We start from the raw sequence: 19484 nt of genomic DNA, 5'->3' as shown, positions 1-19484 counted from the left end.
AAGGACTGTGGTCATGTCTATCTCCTCCAGTCAGTCAGGTTGTAACTATAAAGGACTGTGGTCCTGTCTAGTTTCCAGTCAGGTTGTATCTGTAAAGGACTGTGGTCATGTCATCTCCTCCAGACACTTGTATCTGTAAAGGACTGTGGTCATGTCTAGTCTCCTCCAGTCAGTCAGGTTGTATCTGTAAAGGACTGTGGTCATGCCATTTCAGACACTATATCTGTAAAGGACTAGTGGTCCCATTTCCAGTCAGTCAGGTTGTATCTGTAAAGGACTGTGGTCATGTCTATTTCAGACAGTCAGGTTGTAACTATAAAGGACTGTGGTCCCATTCCTCCAGTCAGGTTGTATCTGTAAAGGACTGTAGTCATGTCATTTCCAGTCAGGTTGTATCTGTAAGGGACTGTGGTCATGCCATTTCCAGTCAGTCAGGTTGTATCTGTAAAGGACTGTGGTCCCATCTTCCAGTCAGTCAGGTTGTAACTGTAAAGGGGACTGTGGTCATGTCTAGTCTCCTCCAGACAGTCATTGTATCTGTAAAGGACTGTGGTCCTGTCTATTTCCAGACAGTCAGGTTGTAACTGTAAAGGGACTAGGGTCCTGTCATTTCCAGACAGTCAGGTTGTATCTGTAAAGGACTAGGTCATGCCATCTTCCAGTCAGGTTGTATCTGTAAGGGACTGTGGTGCCATTCCTCCAGACAGTCAGGTTGTATCTGTAAAGGACTGTGGTCCTGTCATTCCTCCAGTCAGTCAGGTAACTGTAAAGGACTGTGGTGCCATTTCCAGTCAGGTTGTATCTGTAAAGGACTGTGGTCATGTCATTTCAGACAGGTTGTAACTGTAAAGGACTGTGCCATGTCTAGTCTCCTCCAGTCAGGTTGTAACTGTAAAGGACTGTGGTCATGTCTAGTCTCCTCCAGTCAGTCAGGTTGTATCTGTAAAGGACTGTGGTCATGCCATTCCTCAGTCAGTCAGGTTGTATCTGTAAAGGACTAGTGGTCCTGTCATTTCCAGACAGGTTGTAACTGTAAAGGACTGTGGTCATGTCAGTCTCCTCTAGTCAGGTTGTATCTGTAAAGGACTGTGGTCATGTCATTTCCAGTCAGTCAGGTTGTATCTGTAAAGGACTGTGGTCATGTCATTCCTCCAGTCACTTGTAACTGTAAAGGACTGTGGTCCTGTCAGTTCCTCCAGTCAGGTTGTAACTGTAAAGGGACTGTGGTCATGCCATCTTCCAGTCAGGTTGTATAAAGGACTAGTGGTCATGTCTATTCCTCCAGTCAGGTTGTATCTGTAAAGGACTGTGGTCATGTCATTCCTCCAGACAGGTTGTAACTGTAAAGGACTGTGGTCATGCCTAGTCTCCTCCAGTCAGGTTGTAACTGTAAAGGACTGTGGTCATTCTAGTCTCCTCCAGTCAGTCAGGTTGTATCTGTAAAGGACTGTGGTCATGTCTAGACTCCTCCAGTCAGTCAAAGTTGTAACTGAAAGGACTGTGGTCATTTCAGACTCTCCAGTCAGTCAGGTTGTATCTGGGGACTAGTGGTGCATTTCAGACTCCTCCAGTCAGTCAAGGGGTAACTGTAAAGGGTGCCATTTCAGTCTCCTCCAGTCAAAACTGTAAAGGACTGTGGTCATGTCTAGTCTCCTCCAGTCAGGTTTTATCTGTAAAGGACTGTGGTCCTGTCAGTTCCTCCAGTCAGTCAGGTTTTATCTGTAAAGGGACTGTGGTCCTGTCATTTCCAGTCAGGTTGTATCTGTAAAGGACTAGTGTGTCATGTCTAGTCTCCTCCAGTCAGTCAGGTTGTATCTGTAAAGGGTGGTCATTTCTAGTCTCCTCCAGTCAGGTTGTAACTGTAAAGGACTGTGGTCATTTCAGACTAATATAAAATAATACATATATGCCATTTCAGACACTTTTATCCAAAGGGACTTACAGTCATTGTGCATACATTCTATATGGGTGGTCCCGGGGATCGAGACCCACTACCCTGGGTTACAAGCGCCATGCTCTACCAACTAGCTAAGAAGGACCACCTAGTCTCCTTTCAGTCAGGTTGTAACTGTAAAGGACTGTGGTGCCATTTCCAGACAGGTTGTAACTGTAAAGGACTGTGGTCATGTCAGTCTCCTCCAGTCAGGTTGTAAATGTAAAGGACTGTGGTCATGTCTAGTCTCCTCCAGTCAGGTTGTAAAAAAGGACTGTGGTCCTGTCATTTTCAGTCAGGTTGTAACTATAAAGGACTGTGGTCCTGTCATTTCCAGACACTTGTATCTGTAAAGGGGACTGTGGTCATGTCATTTCCAGACAGTCAGGTTGTATCTGTAAAGGACTGTGGTCATTTCTAGTCTCCTCCAGTCAGTCAGGTTGTATCTGTAAAGAACTGTGCCTGTCTATCTCCTCCAGTCAGTCAGGTTATAACTGTAAAGGACTGTGGTCATGCCATTTCCAGTCAGTCAGGTTGTATCTGTAAAGGACTGTGGTCATGTCTAGTCTCCTCCAGTCAGTCAGGTTGTAACTGTAAAGGATAGTGGTCATGCCAGTCTTCCAGACAGGTTGTATCTGTAAAGGACTGTGGTCATGTCTAGTCTCCTCCAGTCAGGTTGTATCTGTAAAGGACTGTGGTCATGACACTATAGTCAGTCAGGGTGTATCTGTAAAAAGGACTGTGGTCATTTCAGACACCTCCAGTCAAAGGGGTAACTAAAGGACTGTGCCATTTCAGACAGGTTGTATCTGTAAAGGACTGTGGTCATTTCAGTCTCCTCCAGTCAGGTTGTATCTGTAAAGGACTGTGATCATGTCTGTCCATTTCAGGTTGTACACTGTAAAGTGCAAATGCGGCAGCAGGAGAGCACATAAACCCAGAGGCATGTGCTGTTTCAGACCCAATGGAACCCTATTCCCTATGTAGGATACTACGTGTGTTGGGCTCATTTCAAACGACACTATAAAAGGGAATAGGGTGCCATTTCAGACACTATATGATTTATGGGACTGCCTCCTAGCAGAGCCACCATTTCTCGATGTTATTACAGTATTACAAGTGTCAAGTGTCATGGCCAGGATAAATCACAACAGTTACTGCCTACATTTAGAAAATTACCTACACGCTGCCATTTCTAACGACCGTATAAAACATCAGGATTTCATTTCTGACACTATATAAAGGGGACCCTAGGGCCTGTTCCATTTCCTGACACAAATCACTCATACTGAATTCACATTGTCTTAGGAGCAGGTTGGTTATACTACAAATGGCAGGATGGGTGTGCCATGGGGTGGGTGGGTGGTGTTGGGGGACTACACTAATAAGGTTTCAACCCTATTCTGCAACATTTCAGACACTAGCAAAACACTCATTTGCTCAGATGTTTCAAACTTTTAACAAGGGGGTAACACTACAAGTTACCCAGTCAAAGTAATTGCAGAGAAAGGGTTCTGCCATTTCAGACCCCACGCTGTGTGGATGAATATCATTATCCAGAGAAATAAAAAGTTAGGGTTGCGTTCTGAAATGCCCTTCGATTCCCTAAATAGTGCACTTTGTTTATCCAGAGCCTGCATAGAGCACCATATAGGGGATAGGGAGCCATTTCAGACACTATATAAAGGGGATAGTGTGCCATTTCAGACACTATAAAAGGGGATAGGGTGCCATTTCAGACACTATATGAAGGGAATAGGGTGCCATTTCAGACACTATAAAAGGGGATAGGGTGCCATTTCAGACACTATATAAGGGAATAGGGTGCCATTTCAGACACTATATAAAGGGGAATAGGGTGCCATTTCAGACACTATAAAAGGGGATAGGGTGCCATTTCAGACACTATAAAAGGGGATAGGGTGCCATTTCAGACACTATATAAAGGGAATAGGGTGCCATTTCAGACACTATATAAAGGGAATAGGGTGCCATTTCAGACCCTATAAAAAGGGAATAGGGTGCCATTTCAGACACTATAAAAAGGGAATAGGGTGCCATTTCAGACACTATATAAAGGGAATAGGGTGCCATTTCAGACACTATAAAAGGGGATAGGGTGCCATTTCAGACACTATAAAAGGGAATAGGGTGCCATTTCAGACACTATATAAAGGGGATAGGGTGCCATTTCAGACACTATAAAAAGGAATAGGGTGCCATTTCAGACACTATAAAAGGGGATAGGGTGCCATTTCAGACACTATAAAAGGGGATAGGGTGCCATTTCAGACACTATAAAAGGGGATAGGGTGCCATTTCAGACACTATAAGAAGGGAATAGGGTGCCATTTCAGACACTATAAAAGGGAATAGGGTGCCATTTCAGACACTATAAAAAGGGGATAGGGTGCCATTTCAGACACTATAAAAGGGAATAGGGTGCCATTTCAGACACTATAAAAGGGAATAGGGTGCCATTTCAGACACTATATAAAGGGAATAGGGTGCCATTTCAGACACTATATAAAGGGAATAGGGTGCCATTTCAGACACTATAAAAGGGGATAGGGTGCCATTTCAGACACTATATAAAGGGAATAGGGTGCCATTTCAGACACTATATAAAGGGAATAGGGTGCCATTTCAGACACTATATAAAGGGAATAGGGTGCCATTTCAGACACTATATAAAGGGAATAGGGTGCCATTTCAGACACTATATAAAGGGAATAGGGTGCCATTTCAGACACTATAAAAAGGGAATAGGGTGCCATTTCAGACACTATATAAAGGGGATAGGGTGCCATTTCAGACACTATATAAAGGGAATAGGGTGCCATTTCAGACACTATAAAAAGGGGATAGGGTGCCATTTCAGACACTATAAAGGGAATAGGGTGCCATTTCAGACACTATAAAAAGGGGATAGGGTGCCATTTCAGACACTATAAAAGGGGATAGGGTGCCATTTCAGACACTATATAAAGGGGATAGGGTGCCATTTCAGACACTATATAAAGGGAATAGGGTGCCATTTCAGACACTATATAAAGGGGATAGGGTGCCATTTCAGACACTATAAAAGGGGATAGGGTGCCATTTCAGACACTATAAAAGGGAATAGGGTGCCATTTCAGACACTATAAAAGGGGATAGGGTGCCATTTCAGACACTATAAAAGGGGATAGGGTGCCATTTCAGACACTATAAAAGGGGATAGGGTGCCATTTCAGACACTATAAAAAGGGAATAGGGTGCCATTTCAGACACTATAAAAGGGGATAGGGTGCCATTTCAGACACTATATAAAGGGGATAGGGTGCCATTTCAGACACTATATAAAGGGGATAGGGTGCCATTTCAGACACTATATAAAGGGGATAGGGTGCCATTTCAGACACTATATAAAGGGGATAGGGTGCCATTTCAGACACAGCCCTACTCAGTGGCCTCATTTCTCAGTCAAAAAAGTCACTGTTTGAACACACAGTCAGAGGAAGATGAAGGTGTGTGTGTGTGTGTGGGTGTGTGTGTGTGTGTGTGTGTGTGTGTGTGTGTGTGTGTGTGTGTGTGTGTGTGTGTGTGTGTGTGTGTGTGTGTGTGTGTGTGTGTGTGTGTGTGTGTGTGTGTGTGTGTGTGAGTGTGTGCGTTTGTGTGTGTGTGTGTGTTCCTCACTGGAGTAGCTGAGTCTGAAGCCCCCTGCTGTGTGCTCCTGGTCTGAGTAGAACTCCAGCCACAGGTGATTGGAGGTGGAGGTGAGGGCCAGGCCTAACATGGTGGAGCCTGTGTAGGTACCCAGAACAGCAGCAGCACTGTCCCCTCCATCATAGACCTGCAGAGAGGAGACAACAGAGGGTTAATGTCAAATCCATTAACTCACTCACCCACTCACTCAGCCACTCAGTCACTCACTCACTCATTCATACATCCATCATCCATCCATTAATCCATTAATCCATTCATCCATCCATCTATGCATCCATCCATCCATCTGTTCATCCACACATCCATCCATCCATTCATTCAGGTACCCATTCATCCATTCACCCATTCATTCATCCATCCACACATTCATCCTGTCCATCCTTCCATCCATACACTCATCCATACACTCATCCATCCATCCATCCATCCACCCATTCATTCATCCATCCATCCATCCATCCATCCATCCATCCATTCACTCACCATCCATCGATCCATCAATCTACGTAGATATTCTGTAATATATTGATACAGAGTGGTTGAATACCCAGAGAGGGAAGCAGCTGAAGGCTTCTTCTTAACAGAGTGGTTGAATACCCAGAGAGGGAAGCAGCTGAAGGCTTCTTAACAGAGTGGTTGAATACCCAGAGAGGGAAGCAGCTGAAGGCTTCTTAACAGAGTGGTTGAATACCCAGAGAGGGAAGCAGCTGAAGGCTTCTTAACAGAGTGGTTGAATACCCAGAGAGGGAAGCAGCTGAAGGCTTCTTAACAGAGTGGTTGAATACCCAGAGAGGGAAGCAGCTGAAGGCTTCTTAACAGAGTGGTTGAATACCCAGAGAGGGAAGCAGCTGAAGGCTTCCTAACAGAGTGGTTGAATACCCAGAGAGGGAAGCAGCTGAAGGCTTCCTAACAGAGTGGTTGAATACCCAGAGAGGGAAGCAGCTGAAGGCTTCCTAACAGAGTGGTTGAATACCCAGAGAGGGAAGCAGCTGAAGGCTTCTTAACAGAGTGGTTGAATACCCAGAGAGGGAAGCAGCTGAAGGCTTCCTAACAGAGTGGTTGAATACCCAGAGAGGGAAGCAGCTGAAGGCTTCTTAACAGAGTGGTTGAATACCCAGAGAGGGAAGCAGCTGAAGGCTTCCTAACAGAGTGGTTGAATACCCAGAGAGGGAAGCAGCTGAAGGCTTCCTAACAGAGTGGTTGAATACCCAGAGAGGGAAGCAGCTGAAGGCTTCTTAACAGAGTGGTTGAATACCCAGAGAGGGAAGCAGCTGAAGGCTTCCTAACAGTGTGGTTGAATACCCAGAGAGGGAAGCAGCTGAAGGCTTCTTAACAGAGTGGTTGAATACCCAGAGAGGGAAGCAGCTGAAGGCTTCTTAACAGAGTGGTTGAATACCCAGAGAGGGAAGCAGCTGAAGGCTTCTAACAGAGTGGTTGAATACCAGAGGGAAGCAGCTGAAGGCTTCTTAACAGAGTGGTTGAATAGAGGGAAGCAGCTGAAGGCTTCTTAACAGAGTGGTTGAATACCCAGAGAGGGAAGCAGCTGAAAGCTTCTTAACAGAGTGGTTGAATACCCAGAGAGGGAAGCAGCTGAAGGCTTCCTAACAGAGTGGTTGAATACCCAGAGAGGGAAGCAGCTGAAGGCTTCTTAACAGAGTGGTTGAATACCCAGAGAGGGAAGCAGCTGAAGGCTTCCTAACAGAGTGGTTGATACATAGAGAGGGAAGCATTTCTGAAAGCTTCCTAACAGAGTGGTTGAATACCCAGAGAGGGAAGCAGCTGAAGGCTTCCTAACAGAGTGGTTGAATACCCAGAACCCTCTTTTAGGAACCCTGGTTTTACCCCTGATAGCAGCTGAAGGCTTCCTGTATATAGCCTCCACATTGACTCTGTACCGTAATACCCTGTATATAGCTTCTCCACATTGACTCTGTACCGGTACCCCCTGCATATAGCCTCCACGTTGACTCTGTACCGGTACCCCTGTATATAGTCTCCACATTGACTCAGTACCGTACCCCTGTATATAGCCTCCCCATTGACTATACCGGTACCCCTGTATATAGCCTCCACATTGACTCTGTACCGTACCCTGTATATAGCCTCCACATTGACTCTGTACCGTAATACCCTGTATATAGCCTCCACATTGACTCTGTACCGTCCCTGTATAGCCTCCACATTGACTCTGTACCCCCCCTGTATATAGTCTCCACATTGACTCAGTACCGGTACCCCCTGTATATAGCCTCCACATTGACTCTGTACCGTAATACCCTGTATATAGCCTCCACATTGACTCAGTACCGTAATACCCTGTATATAGCCTCCACATTGACTCTGTACTGTAACACCCTGTATATAGCCTCCACATTGACTCTGTACCGTACCCCCCTGTATATAGCCTCCACATTGACTCAGTACCATAATACCCTGTATATAGCCTCCATGTTGACTCTGTACCGTAATACCCTGTATATAGCCTCCACATTGACTCAGTACCATAATACCCTGTATATAGCCTCCATGTTGACTCTGTACCGTAATACCCTGTATATAGCCTCCACATTGACTCAGTACCGTACTACCCTGTATATAGCCTCCACATTGACTCAGTACCGTAATACCCTGTATATAGCCTCCACATTGACTCAGTACCGTAATACCCTGTATATAGCCTCCACATTGACTCAGTACCGTAATACCCTGTATATAGCCTCCACATTGACTCAGTACCGTAATACCCTGTATATAGCCTCCACATTGACTCTGTACCGTAACACCCTGTATATAGCCTCCACATTGACTCTGTACCGGTACCCCCCTGTATATAGCCTCCACATTGACTCAGTACCGTAATACCCTGTATATAGCCTCCACATTGACTCTGTACCGGAATACCCTGTATATAGCCTCCACATTGACTCTGTACCGGTAATACCCTGTATATAGCCTCCACATTGACTCTGTACCGGTACCCTGTATATAGCCTCCCCATTGACTCTGTACCGGTAATACCCCTGTATATAGCCTCCACATTGACTCTGTACCGTAATACCCTGTATATAGCCTCCACATTGACTCTCTACCGGTACCCCTGTATATAGCCTCCACATTGACTCAGTACCGTAATACCCTGTATACAGCCTCCACGTTGACTCTGTACTGTAATAACATGTATATAGCCTCCACATTGACTCAGTACCGTAATACCCTGTATATAGCCTCCACGTTGACTCTGTACTGTAACACCCTGTATATAGCCTCCACATTGACTCAGTACCGTAATACCCTGTATATAGCCTCCACATTGACTCTCTACCGGTACCTCCCTGTATATAGCCTCCACATTGACTCAGTACCGTAATACCCTGTATATAGCCTCCACATTGACTCTGTACTGTAATACCCTGTATATAGCCTCCACATTGACTCAGTACCATAATACCCTGTATATAGCCTCCACGTTGACTCTGTACCGTAATACCCTGTATATAGCCTCCACATTGACTCAGTACCGTAATACCCTGTATATAGCCTCCACATTGACTCAGTACCGTAATACCCTGTATATAGCCTCCACATTGACTCAGTACCGTAATACCCTGTATATAGCCTCCACATTGACTCAGTACCGTAATACCCTGTATATAGCCTCCACATTGACTCAGTACCGTAATACCCTGTATATAGCCTCCACATTGACTCTGTACTGTAACACCCTGTATATAGCCTCCACATTGACTCTGTACCGGTACCCGCTGTATATAGTCTCCACATTGACTCAGTACCGTAACAGCCTGTATATAGCCTCCACATTGACTCTGTTCCGGTACCCTCTGTATATAGCCTCCACATTGACTCAGTACCGTAATACCCTGTATATAGCCTCCACATTGACTCTGTACCGTACCCCTGTATATAGTCTCCACATTGACTCTGTACCGTAACAGCCTGTATATAGCCTCCACATTGACTCTGTTCCGGTACCCTCTGTATATAGCCTCCACATTGACTCAGTACCGTAATACCCTGTATATAGCCTCCACATTGACTCTGTACCGTAATACCTGTATATAGCCTCCACATTGACTCAGTACCGTAATACCCCTCCACATTGACTCTGTACCGGTACCCTCTGTATATAGCCTCCACATTGACTCAGTACCGTAATACCCTGTATATAGCCTCCACATTGACTCTGTACCGTTACACCCTGTATATAGCCTCCTCATTGACTCAGTACCGTAATACCCTGTATATAGCCTCCAGGGCTTGTATGTAATCCTTTCACATACAAATTTCATTTCACCTGTTGTATTCGGCGCACGTGACAAATACAATTTGATTTGGAAGTGTGTACCTGTAGATATTCTGTAATCTATTCATACAGAAATAGAGACATGGAAGTGTCATTATGCTAATTACAAACTGATCTCAGGAACAGTTTTGAAGTGAAGGTAAAAGGCACACTCAGATTCTTCCTCGGATATACTATACACTGTCAATGAAAAAATGGAGAGGATGAATACAAGAGGAGAAGGAACGAGAGAGAGAGGGAAGAGAGAGAGAGAGAGAGAGAGAGAGAGAGAGAGAGAGAGAGAGAGAGAGAAGAGAGAGAGAGAGAGAGAGAGAGAGAGAGAGAGAGAAGAGAGAGAGAGAGAGAGAGAGAGAAGGAACGAGAGAGAGAGAAGAGAGAGAGAGAGAGAGAGAGAGAGAGAGAGAGAGAGAGAGAGAAGAGAGAGAGAGAGAGAGAGAGAGAGAGAGAGAGAGAGAGAGAGAGAGAAGAGAGAAGAGAGAGAGAAGAGAGAGAGAGAGAGAGAGAGAGAAGGAACGAGAGAGAGAAGAGAGAGAATGAAAAAAAGGGGGGGGGGCGGTTATTACCTTGAGAATGTCTCCTTGTGCCAGTTGGAAAGTGCTTGCTGAAACGTTGATGCCCTTTCCCGTCTCCACCTGAATGCTGTAGACACACTCGTGGCTGTTGTCGTAGTTCAGTGGGTAGTTGGGCGACAACACAACTCCTTCGCTGTTGAAAACGGTTGAGCCGCACTCCGCTAGAGAACAAAGACACAGAGTGGAATAAAGTGACCGAGAGAATTCTCTTCCAATGTCCGTAATGTTTCCCTGTGACGGATATATTCAGTATATCATTACACTGAGCAAAAGACGAGAGTTCAAATGCATTTACGAAAAAGCCTATTTCTAATCGCTGTTCCTTTCCTCACTGTCACTGTTCCTTTCCTCACTGTCACTGTTCCTTTCCTCACTGTCACTGTTCCTTTCCTCACTGTCACTGTTCCTTTCCTCACCGTCACTGTTCCTTTCCTCACTGTCACTGTTCCTTTCCTCACTGTCACTGTTCCTTTCCTCACCGTCACTGTTCCTTTCCTCACTGTCACTGTTCCTTTCCTCACTGTCACTGTTCCTTTCCTCACTGTCACTGTTCCTTTCCTCACTGTCACTGTTCCTTTCCTCACTGTCACTGTTCCTTTCCTCACTGTCACTGTTCCTTTCCTCACTGTCACTGTTCCTTTCCTCACTGTCACTGTTCCTTTCCTCACTGTCACTGTTCCTTTCCTCACTGTCACTGTTCCTTTCCTCACTGTCACTGTTCCTTTCCTCACTGTCACTGTTCCTTTCCTCACTGTCACTGTTCCTTTCCTCACTGTCACTGTTCCTTTCCTCACTGTCACTGTTCCTTTCCTCACTGTCACTATTCCTTTCCTCACTGTCACTGTTCCTTTCCTCACTGTCACTGTTCCTTTCCTCACTGTCACTATTCCTTTCCTCACTGTCACTGTTCCTTTCCTCACTGTCACTGTTCCTTTCCTCACTGTCACTGTTCCTTTCCTCACTGTCACTGTTCCTTTCCTCACTGTCACTGTTCCTTTCCTCACTGTCACTGTTCCTTTCCTCACTGTCACTGTTCCTTTCCTCACCGTCACTGTTCCTTTCCTCACTGTCACTGTTCCTTTCCTCACTGTCACTGTTCCTTTCCTCACTCACTGTTCCTTTCCTCACTGTCACTGTTCCTTTCCTCACTGTCACTGTTCCTTTCCTCACTGTCACTGTTCCTTTCCTCACCGTCACTGTTCCTTTCCTCACTGTCACTGTTCCTTTCCTCACTGTCACTGTTCCTTTCCTCACTGTCACTGTTCCTTTCCTCACTGTCACTGTTCCTTTCCTCGCTGTCACTGTTCCTTTCCTCACTGTCACTGTTCCTTTCCTCACTGTCACTGTTCCTTTCCTCACTGTCACTGTTCCTTTCCTCACTGTCACTGTTCCTTTCCTCACTGTCACTGTTCCTTTCCTCACTGTCACTGTTCCTTTCCTCACTGTCACTGTTCCTTTCCTCACTGTCACTGTTCCTTTCCTCACTGTCACTGTTCCTTTCCTCACCGTCACTGTTCCTTTCCTCACCGTCACTGTTCCTTTCCTCACTGTCACTGTTCCTTTCCTCACTGTCACTGTTCCTTTCCTCACCGTCACTGTTCCTTTCCTCACCGTCACTGTTCCTTTCCTCACTGTCACTGTTCCTTTCCTCACCGTCACTGTTCCTTTCCTCACTGTCACTGTTCCTTTCCTCACTGTCACTGTTCCTTTCCTCACTGTCACTGTTCCTTTCCTCACTGTCACTGTTCCTTTCCTCACCGTCACTGTTCCTTTCCTCACTGTCACTGTTCCTTTCCTCACTGTCACTGTTCCTTTCCTCACTGTCACTGTTCCTTTCCTCACTGTCACTGTTCCTTTCCTCACTGTCACTGTTCCTTTCCTCACTGTCACTGTTCCTTTCCTCACTGTCACTGTTCCTTTCCTCACTGTCACTGTTCCTTTCCTCACTGTCACTGTTCCTTTCCTCACTGTCACTGTTCCTTTCCTCACTGTCACTGTTCCTTTCCTCACTGTCACTGTTCCTTTCCTCGCTGTCACTGTTCCTTTCCTCACTGTCACTGTTCCTTTCCTCACTGTCACTGTTCCTTTCCTCACCGTCACTGTTCCGTTCCTCACTGTCACTATTCCTTTCCTCACTGTCACTGTTCCTTTCCTCACTTCCTCACTGTCACTGTTCCTTTCCTCACTGTCACTGTTCCTTTCCTCACTGTCACTGTTCCTTTCCTCACCGTCACTGTTCCTTTCCTCACCGTCACTGTTCCTTTCCTCACTGTCACTGTTCCTTTCCTCACCGTCACTGTTCCTTTCCTCACCATCACTGTTCCTTTCCTCACTGTCACTGTTCCTTTCCTCACTGTCACTGTTCCTTTCCTCACTGTCACTGTTCCTTTCCTCACCGTCACTGTTCCTTTCCTCACCGTCACTGTTCCTTTCCTCACCGTCACTGTTCCTTTCCTCACCGTCACTGTTCCTTTCCTCACTGTCACTGTTCCTTTCCTCACTGTCACTGTTCCTTTCCTCGCTGTCACTATTCCTTTCCTCACCGTCACTGTTCCTTTCCTCGCTGTCACTGTTCCTTTCCTCACTGTCACTGTTCCTTTCCTCACCGTCACTGTTCCTTTCCTCACCGTCACTGTTCCTTTCCTCACTGTCACTGTTCCTTTCCCTCACCGTCACTGTTCCTTTCCTCACCGTCACTGTTCCTTTCCTCACTGTCACTGTTCCTTTCCTCACTGTCACTGTTCCTTTCCTCACTGTCACTGTTCCTTTCCTCACCGTCACTGTTCCTTTCCTCACTGTCACTATTCCTTTCCTCACTGTCACTGTTCCTTTCTCACCGTCAGTATTCCTTTCCTCACTGTCACTGTTCCTTTCCTCATTTCCTCACTGTCACTGTTCCTTTCCTCACCGTCACTGTTCCTTTCTCACCGACACTGTTCCTTTCCTCACTGTCACTGTTCCTTTCCTCTCCTCACTGTCACTGTTCCTTTCCTCACCGTCACTGTTCCTTTCCTCACCGTCACTGTTCCTTTCCTCACCGTCACTGTTCCTTTCCTCACTGTCACTGTTCCTTTCCTCCCTGTCACTGTTCCTTTCCTCACTGTCACTGTTCCTTTCCTCACCGTCACTGTTCCTTTCCTCACTGTCACTGTTCCTTTCCTCCCTGTCACTGTTCCTTTCCTTACTGTCACTGTTCCTTTCCTCACCGTCACTGTTCCTTTCCTCACTGTTCCTTTCCTCACCGTCACTGTTCCTTTCCTCACCGTCACTGTTCCTTTCCTCACTGTCACTGTTCCTTTCCTCACTGTCACTGTTCCTTTCCTCACCGTCACTGTTCCTTTCCTCACTGTCACTGTTCCTTTCCTCACTGTCACTGTTCCTTTCCTCGCTGTCACTGTTCCTTTCCTCACCGTCACTGTTCCTTTCCTCACCGTCACTGTTCCTTTCCTCACCGTCACTGTTCCTTTCCTCACTGTCACTGTTCCTTTCCTCACTGTCACTGTTCCTTTCCTCACTGTCACTGTTCCTTTCCTCACCGTCACTGTTCCTTTCCTCACCGTCACTGTTCCTTTCCTCACTGTCACTGTTCCTTTCCTCACCGTCACTGTTCCTTTCCTCACCGTCACTGTTCCTTTCCTCACTGTCACTGTTCCTTTCCTCACTGTCACTGTTCCTTTCCTCACTGTCACTGTTCCTTTCCTCACCGTCACTGTTCCTTTCCTCACTGTCACTATTCCTTTCCTCACTGTCACTGTTCCTTTCCTCACCGTCACTATTCCTTTCCTCACTGTCACTGTTCCTTTCCTCACCGTCACTATTCCTTTCCTCACTGTCACTATTCCTTTCCTCACTGTCACTGTTCCTTTCCTCACTGTCACTGTTCCTTTCCTCACCGTCACTGTTCCTTTCCTCACTGTCACTATTCCTTTCCTCACTGTCACTGTTCCTTTCCTCACCGTCAGTATTCCTTTCCTCACTGTCACTGTTCCTTTCCTCATTTCCTCACTGTCACTGTTCCTTTCCTCACCGTCACTGTTCCTTTCCTCACCGACACTGTTCCTTTCCTCACTGTCACTGTTCCTTTCCTCATTTCCTCACTGTCACTGTTCCTTTCCTCACCGTCACTGTTCCTTTCCTCACCGTCACTGTTCCTTTCCTCACTGTCACTGTTCCTTTCCTCCCTGTCACTGTTCCTTTCCTCACTGTCACTGTTCCTTTCCTCACCGTCACTGTTCCTTTCCTCACTGTCACTGTTCCTTTCCTCCCTGTCACTGTTCCTTTCCTTACTGTCACTGTTCCTTTCCTCACCGTCACTGTTCCTTTCCTCACCGTCACTGTTCCTTTCCTCACCGTCACTGTTCCTTTCCTCACCGTCACTGTTCCTTTCCTCACTGTCACTGTTCCTTTCCTCACTGTCACTGTTCCTTTCCTCACCGTCACTGTTCCTTTCCTCACTGTCACTGTTCCTTTCCTCACTGTCACTGTTCCTTTCCTCACCGTCACTGTTCCTTTCCTCACCGTCACTGTTCCTTTCCTCACCGTCACTGTTCCTTTCCTCACCGTCACTGTTCCTTTCCTCACTGTCACTGTTCCTTTCCTCACTGTCACTGTTCCTTTCCTCACCGTCACTGTTCCTTTCCTCACCGTCACTGTTCCTTTCCTCACCGTCACTGTTCCTTTCCTCACTGTCACTGTTCCTTTCCTCACTGTCACTGTTCCTTTCCTCACCGTCACTGTTCCTTTCCTCACCGTCACTGTTCCTTTCCTCACCGTCACTGTTCCTTTCCTCACTGTCACTGTTCCTTTCCTCACCGTCACTGTTCCTTTCCTCACTGTCACTGTTCCTTTCCTCACCGTCACTGTTCCTTTCCTCACTGTCACTGTTCCTTTCCTCGCTGTCACTGTTCCTTTCCTCGCCGTCACTGTTCCTTTCCTCACCGTCACTGTTCCTTTCCTCACCGTCACTGTTCCTTTCCTCACCGTCACTGTTCCTTTCCTCACTGTCACTGTTCCTTTCCTCACTGTCACTGTTCCTTTCCTCACCGTCACTGTTCCTTTCCTCACCGTCACTGTTCCTTTCCTCACTGTCACTGTTCCTTTCCCTCACCGTCACTGTTCCTTTCCTCACCGTCACTGTTCCTTTCCTCACCGTCACTGTTCCTTTCCTCACTGTCACTGTTCCTTTCCTCACTGTCACTGTTCCTTTCCTCACTGTCACTGTTCCTTTCCTCACCGTCACTGTTCCTTTCCTCACCGTCACTGTTCCTTTCCTCACTGTCACTGTTCCTTTCCTCACTGTCACTGTTCCTTTCCTCACTGTCACTGTTCCTTTCCTCACTGTCACTATTCCTTTCCTCACTGTCACTGTTCCTTTCCTCACTGTCACTGTTCCTTTCCTCACTGTCACTGTTCCTTTCCTCACTGTCACTGTTCCTTTCCTCACTGTCACTGTTCCTTTCCTCGCCGTCACTGTTCCTTTCCTCACCGTCACTGTTCCTTTCCTCACCGTCACTGTTCCTTTCCTCACCGTCACTGTTCCTTTCCTCACTGTCACTGTTCCTTTCCTCACTGTCACTGTTCCTTTCCTCACTGTCACTGTTCCTTTCCTCACCGTCACTGTTCCTTTCCTCACTGTCACTATTCCTTTCCTCACTGTCACTGTTCCTTTCCTCACCGTCACTATTCCTTTCCTCACTGTCACTATTCCTTTCCTCACTGTCACTGTTCCTTTCCTCACTGTCACTGTTCCTTTCCTCACCGTCACTGTTCCTTTCCTCACTGTCACTATTCCTTTCCTCACTGTCACTGTTCCTTTCCTCACCGTCACTATTCCTTTCCTCACTGTCACTGTTCCTTTCCTCATTTCCTCACTGTCACTGTTCCTTTCCTCACTGTCACTGTTCCTTTCCTCACTGTCACTATTCCTTTCCTCACTGTCACTGTTCCTTTCCTCACCGTCACTATTCCTTTCCTCACTGTCACTATTCCTTTCCTCACTGTCACTGTTCCTTTCCTCACTGTCACTGTTCCTTTCCTCACCGTCACTGTTCCTTTCCTCACTGTCACTATTCCTTTCCTCACTGTCACTGTTCCTTTCCTCACCGTCAGTATTCCTTTCCTCACTGTCACTGTTCCTTTCCTCATTTCCTCACTGTCACTGTTCCTTTCCTCACCGTCACTGTTCCTTTCCTCACCGTCACTGTTCCTTTCCTCACTGTCACTGTTCCTTTCCTCATTTCCTCACTGTCACTGTTCCTTTCCTCACCGTCACTGTTCCTTTCCTCACCGTCACTGTTCCTTTCCTCACTGTCACTGTTCCTTTCCTCCCTGTCACTGTTCCTTTCCTCACCGTCACTGTTCCTTTCCTCACCGTCACTGTTCCTTTCCTCACTGTCACTGTTCCTTTCCTTACTGTCACTGTTCCTTTCCTCTCCACCGTCACTGTTCCTTTCCTCACCGTCACTGTTCCTTTCCTCCGTCACTGTTCCTTTCCTCACCGTCACTGTTCCTTTCCTCACTGTCACTGTTCCTTTCCTCACTGTCACTGTTCCTTTCTTTCCTGTTCCTTTCCTCACTGTCACTGTTCCTTTCTTCACCGTCACTGTTCCTTTCCTCACCGTCACTGTTCCTTTCCTCACCGTCACTGTTCCTTTCCTCACTGTCACTGTTCCTTTCCTCACTGTCACTGTTCCTTTCCTCACTGTCACTGTTCCTTTCCTCGCCGTCACTGTTCCTTTCCTCACTGTCACTGTTCCTTTCCTCACCGTCACTGTTCCTTTCCTCACCGTCACTGTTCCTTTCCTCACTGTCACTGTTCCTTTCCTCACTGTCACTGTTCCTTTCCTCACTGTCACTGTTCCTTTCCTCACCGTCACTGTTCCTTTCCTCACTGTCACTGTTCCTTTCCTCACTGTCACTGTTCCTTTCCTCACTGTCACTGTTCCTTTCCTCACTGTCACTGTTCCTTTCCTCACCGTCACTGTTCCTTTCCTCACTGTCACTGTTCCTTTCCTCACCGTCACTGTTCCTTTCCTCACTGTCACTGTTCCTTTCCTCACTGTCACTGTTCCTTTCCTCACCGTCACTGTTCCTTTCCTCACCTGTCACTGTTCCTTTCCTCACTGTCACTGTTCCTTTCCTCACCGTCACTGTTCCTTTCCTCCCTTCCTCACCGTCACTGTTCCTTTCCTCACTGTCACTGTTCCTTTCCTCGCTGTCACTGTTCCTTTCCTCACTGTCACTGTTCCTTTCCTCACCGTCACTGTTCCTTTCCTCACTGTCACTGTTCCTTTCCTCACTGTCACTGTTCCTTTCCTCACCGTCACTGTTCCTTTCCTCACCGTCACTGTTCCTTTCCTCACCGTCACTGTTCCTTTCCTCACCGTCACTGTTCCTTTCCTCACTGTCACTGTTCCTTTCCTCACCGTCACTGTTCCTTTCCTCACCGTCACTGTTCCTTTCCTCACCGTCACTGTTCCTTTCCTCACCGTCACTGTTCCTTTCCTCACCGTCACTGTTCCTTTCCTCACCGTCACTGTTCCTTTCCTCACTGTCACTGTTCCTTTCCTCACCGTCACTGTTCCTTTCCTCACTGTCACTGTTCCTTTCCTCACCGTCACTGTTCCTTTCCTCACTGTCACTGTTCCTTTCCTCACTGTCACTGTTCCTTTCCTCGCTGTCACTGTTCCTTTCCTCGCTGTCACTGTTCCTTTCCTCACCGTCACTGTTCCTTTCCTCACTGTCACTGTTCCTTTCCTCACCGTCACTGTTCCTTTCCTCACCGTCACTGTTCCTTTCCTCACCGTCACTGTTCCTTTCCTCACCGTCACTGTTCCTTTCCTCGCTGTCACTGTTCCTTTCCTCACTGTCACTGTTCCTTTCCTCATTTCCTCACTGTCACTGTTCCTTTCCTCACTGTCACTGTTCCTTTCCTCACTGTCACTGTTCCTTTCCTCACTGTCACTATTCCTTTCTCACTGTCACTGTTCCTTTCCTCACCGTCAGTATTCCTTTCCTCACTGTCACTGTTCCTTTCCTCATTTCCTCACTGTCACTGTTCCTTTCCTCACCGTCACTGTTCCTTTCCTCACCGTCACTGTTCCTTTCCTCACTGTCACTGTTCCTTTCCTCATTTCCTCACTGTCACTGTTCCTTTCCTCACCGTCCTGTTCCTTTCCTCACCGTCACTGTTCCTTTCCTCACTGTCACTATTCCTTTCCTCACTGTCACTGTTCCTTTCCTCACCGTCAGTATTCCTTTCCTCACTGTCACTGTTCCTTTCCTCATTTCCTCACTGTCACTGTTCCTTTCCTCACCGTCACTGTTCCTTTCCTCACCGTCACTGTTCCTTTCCTCACTGTCACTGTTCCTTTCCTCATTTCCTCACTGTCACTGTTCCTTTCCTCACCGTCACTGTTCCTTTCCTCACCGTCACTGTTCCTTTCCTCACTGTCACTGTTCCTTTCCTCACTGTCACTGTTCCTTTCCTCACCGTCACTGTTCCTTTCCTCACCGTCACTGTTCCTTTCCTCACCGTCACTGTTCCTTTCCTCACTGTCACTGTTCCTTTCCTCACCGTCACTGTTCCTTTCCTCACCGTCACTGTTCCTTTCCTCACCGTCACTGTTCCTTTCCTCACCGTCACTGTTCCTTTCCTCACCGTCACTGTTCCTTTCCTCACTGTCACTGTTCCTTTCCTCACCGTCACTGTTCCTTTCCTCACTGTCACTGTTCCTTTCCTCACTGTCACTGTTCCTTTCCTCACCGTCACTGTTCCTTTCCTCACTGTCACTGTTCCTTTCCTCACCGTCACTGTTCCTTTCCTCGCTGTCACTGTTCCTTTCCTCACCGTCACTGTTCCTTTCCTCACTGTCACTGTTCCTTTCCTCACCGTCACTGTTCCTTTCCTCACTGTCACTGTTCCTTTCCTCACTGTCACTGTTCCTTTCCT

General features: G+C 47.0%; 1 protein-coding gene across 1 annotated transcript in view; it reads right to left on the bottom strand.

Annotated features, from left to right (window-relative positions):
- The window catches only part of LOC127928864 (CUB and sushi domain-containing protein 3), a gene marked incomplete at its 3' end in the record, with an annotated part of 197949 nt that overhangs the window by 146159 nt on the left and 32306 nt on the right, over positions 1 to 19484 (bottom strand). The window contains 2 exon segments of the mRNA XM_052516415.1: positions 5612 to 5768; positions 10526 to 10695. Coding sequence (XP_052372375.1) covers positions 5612 to 5768; positions 10526 to 10695 — 327 coding nt within the window.

Source organism: Oncorhynchus keta, unplaced genomic scaffold, assembly GCF_023373465.1.
Source record: "Oncorhynchus keta strain PuntledgeMale-10-30-2019 unplaced genomic scaffold, Oket_V2 Un_scaffold_4335_pilon_pilon, whole genome shotgun sequence".
Classification (NCBI taxonomy): domain Eukaryota; kingdom Metazoa; phylum Chordata; class Actinopteri; order Salmoniformes; family Salmonidae; genus Oncorhynchus; species Oncorhynchus keta.
The sequence above is the reverse complement of the archived record's forward strand: the minus strand, read 5'-3'. Positions and strand labels throughout refer to the sequence as shown.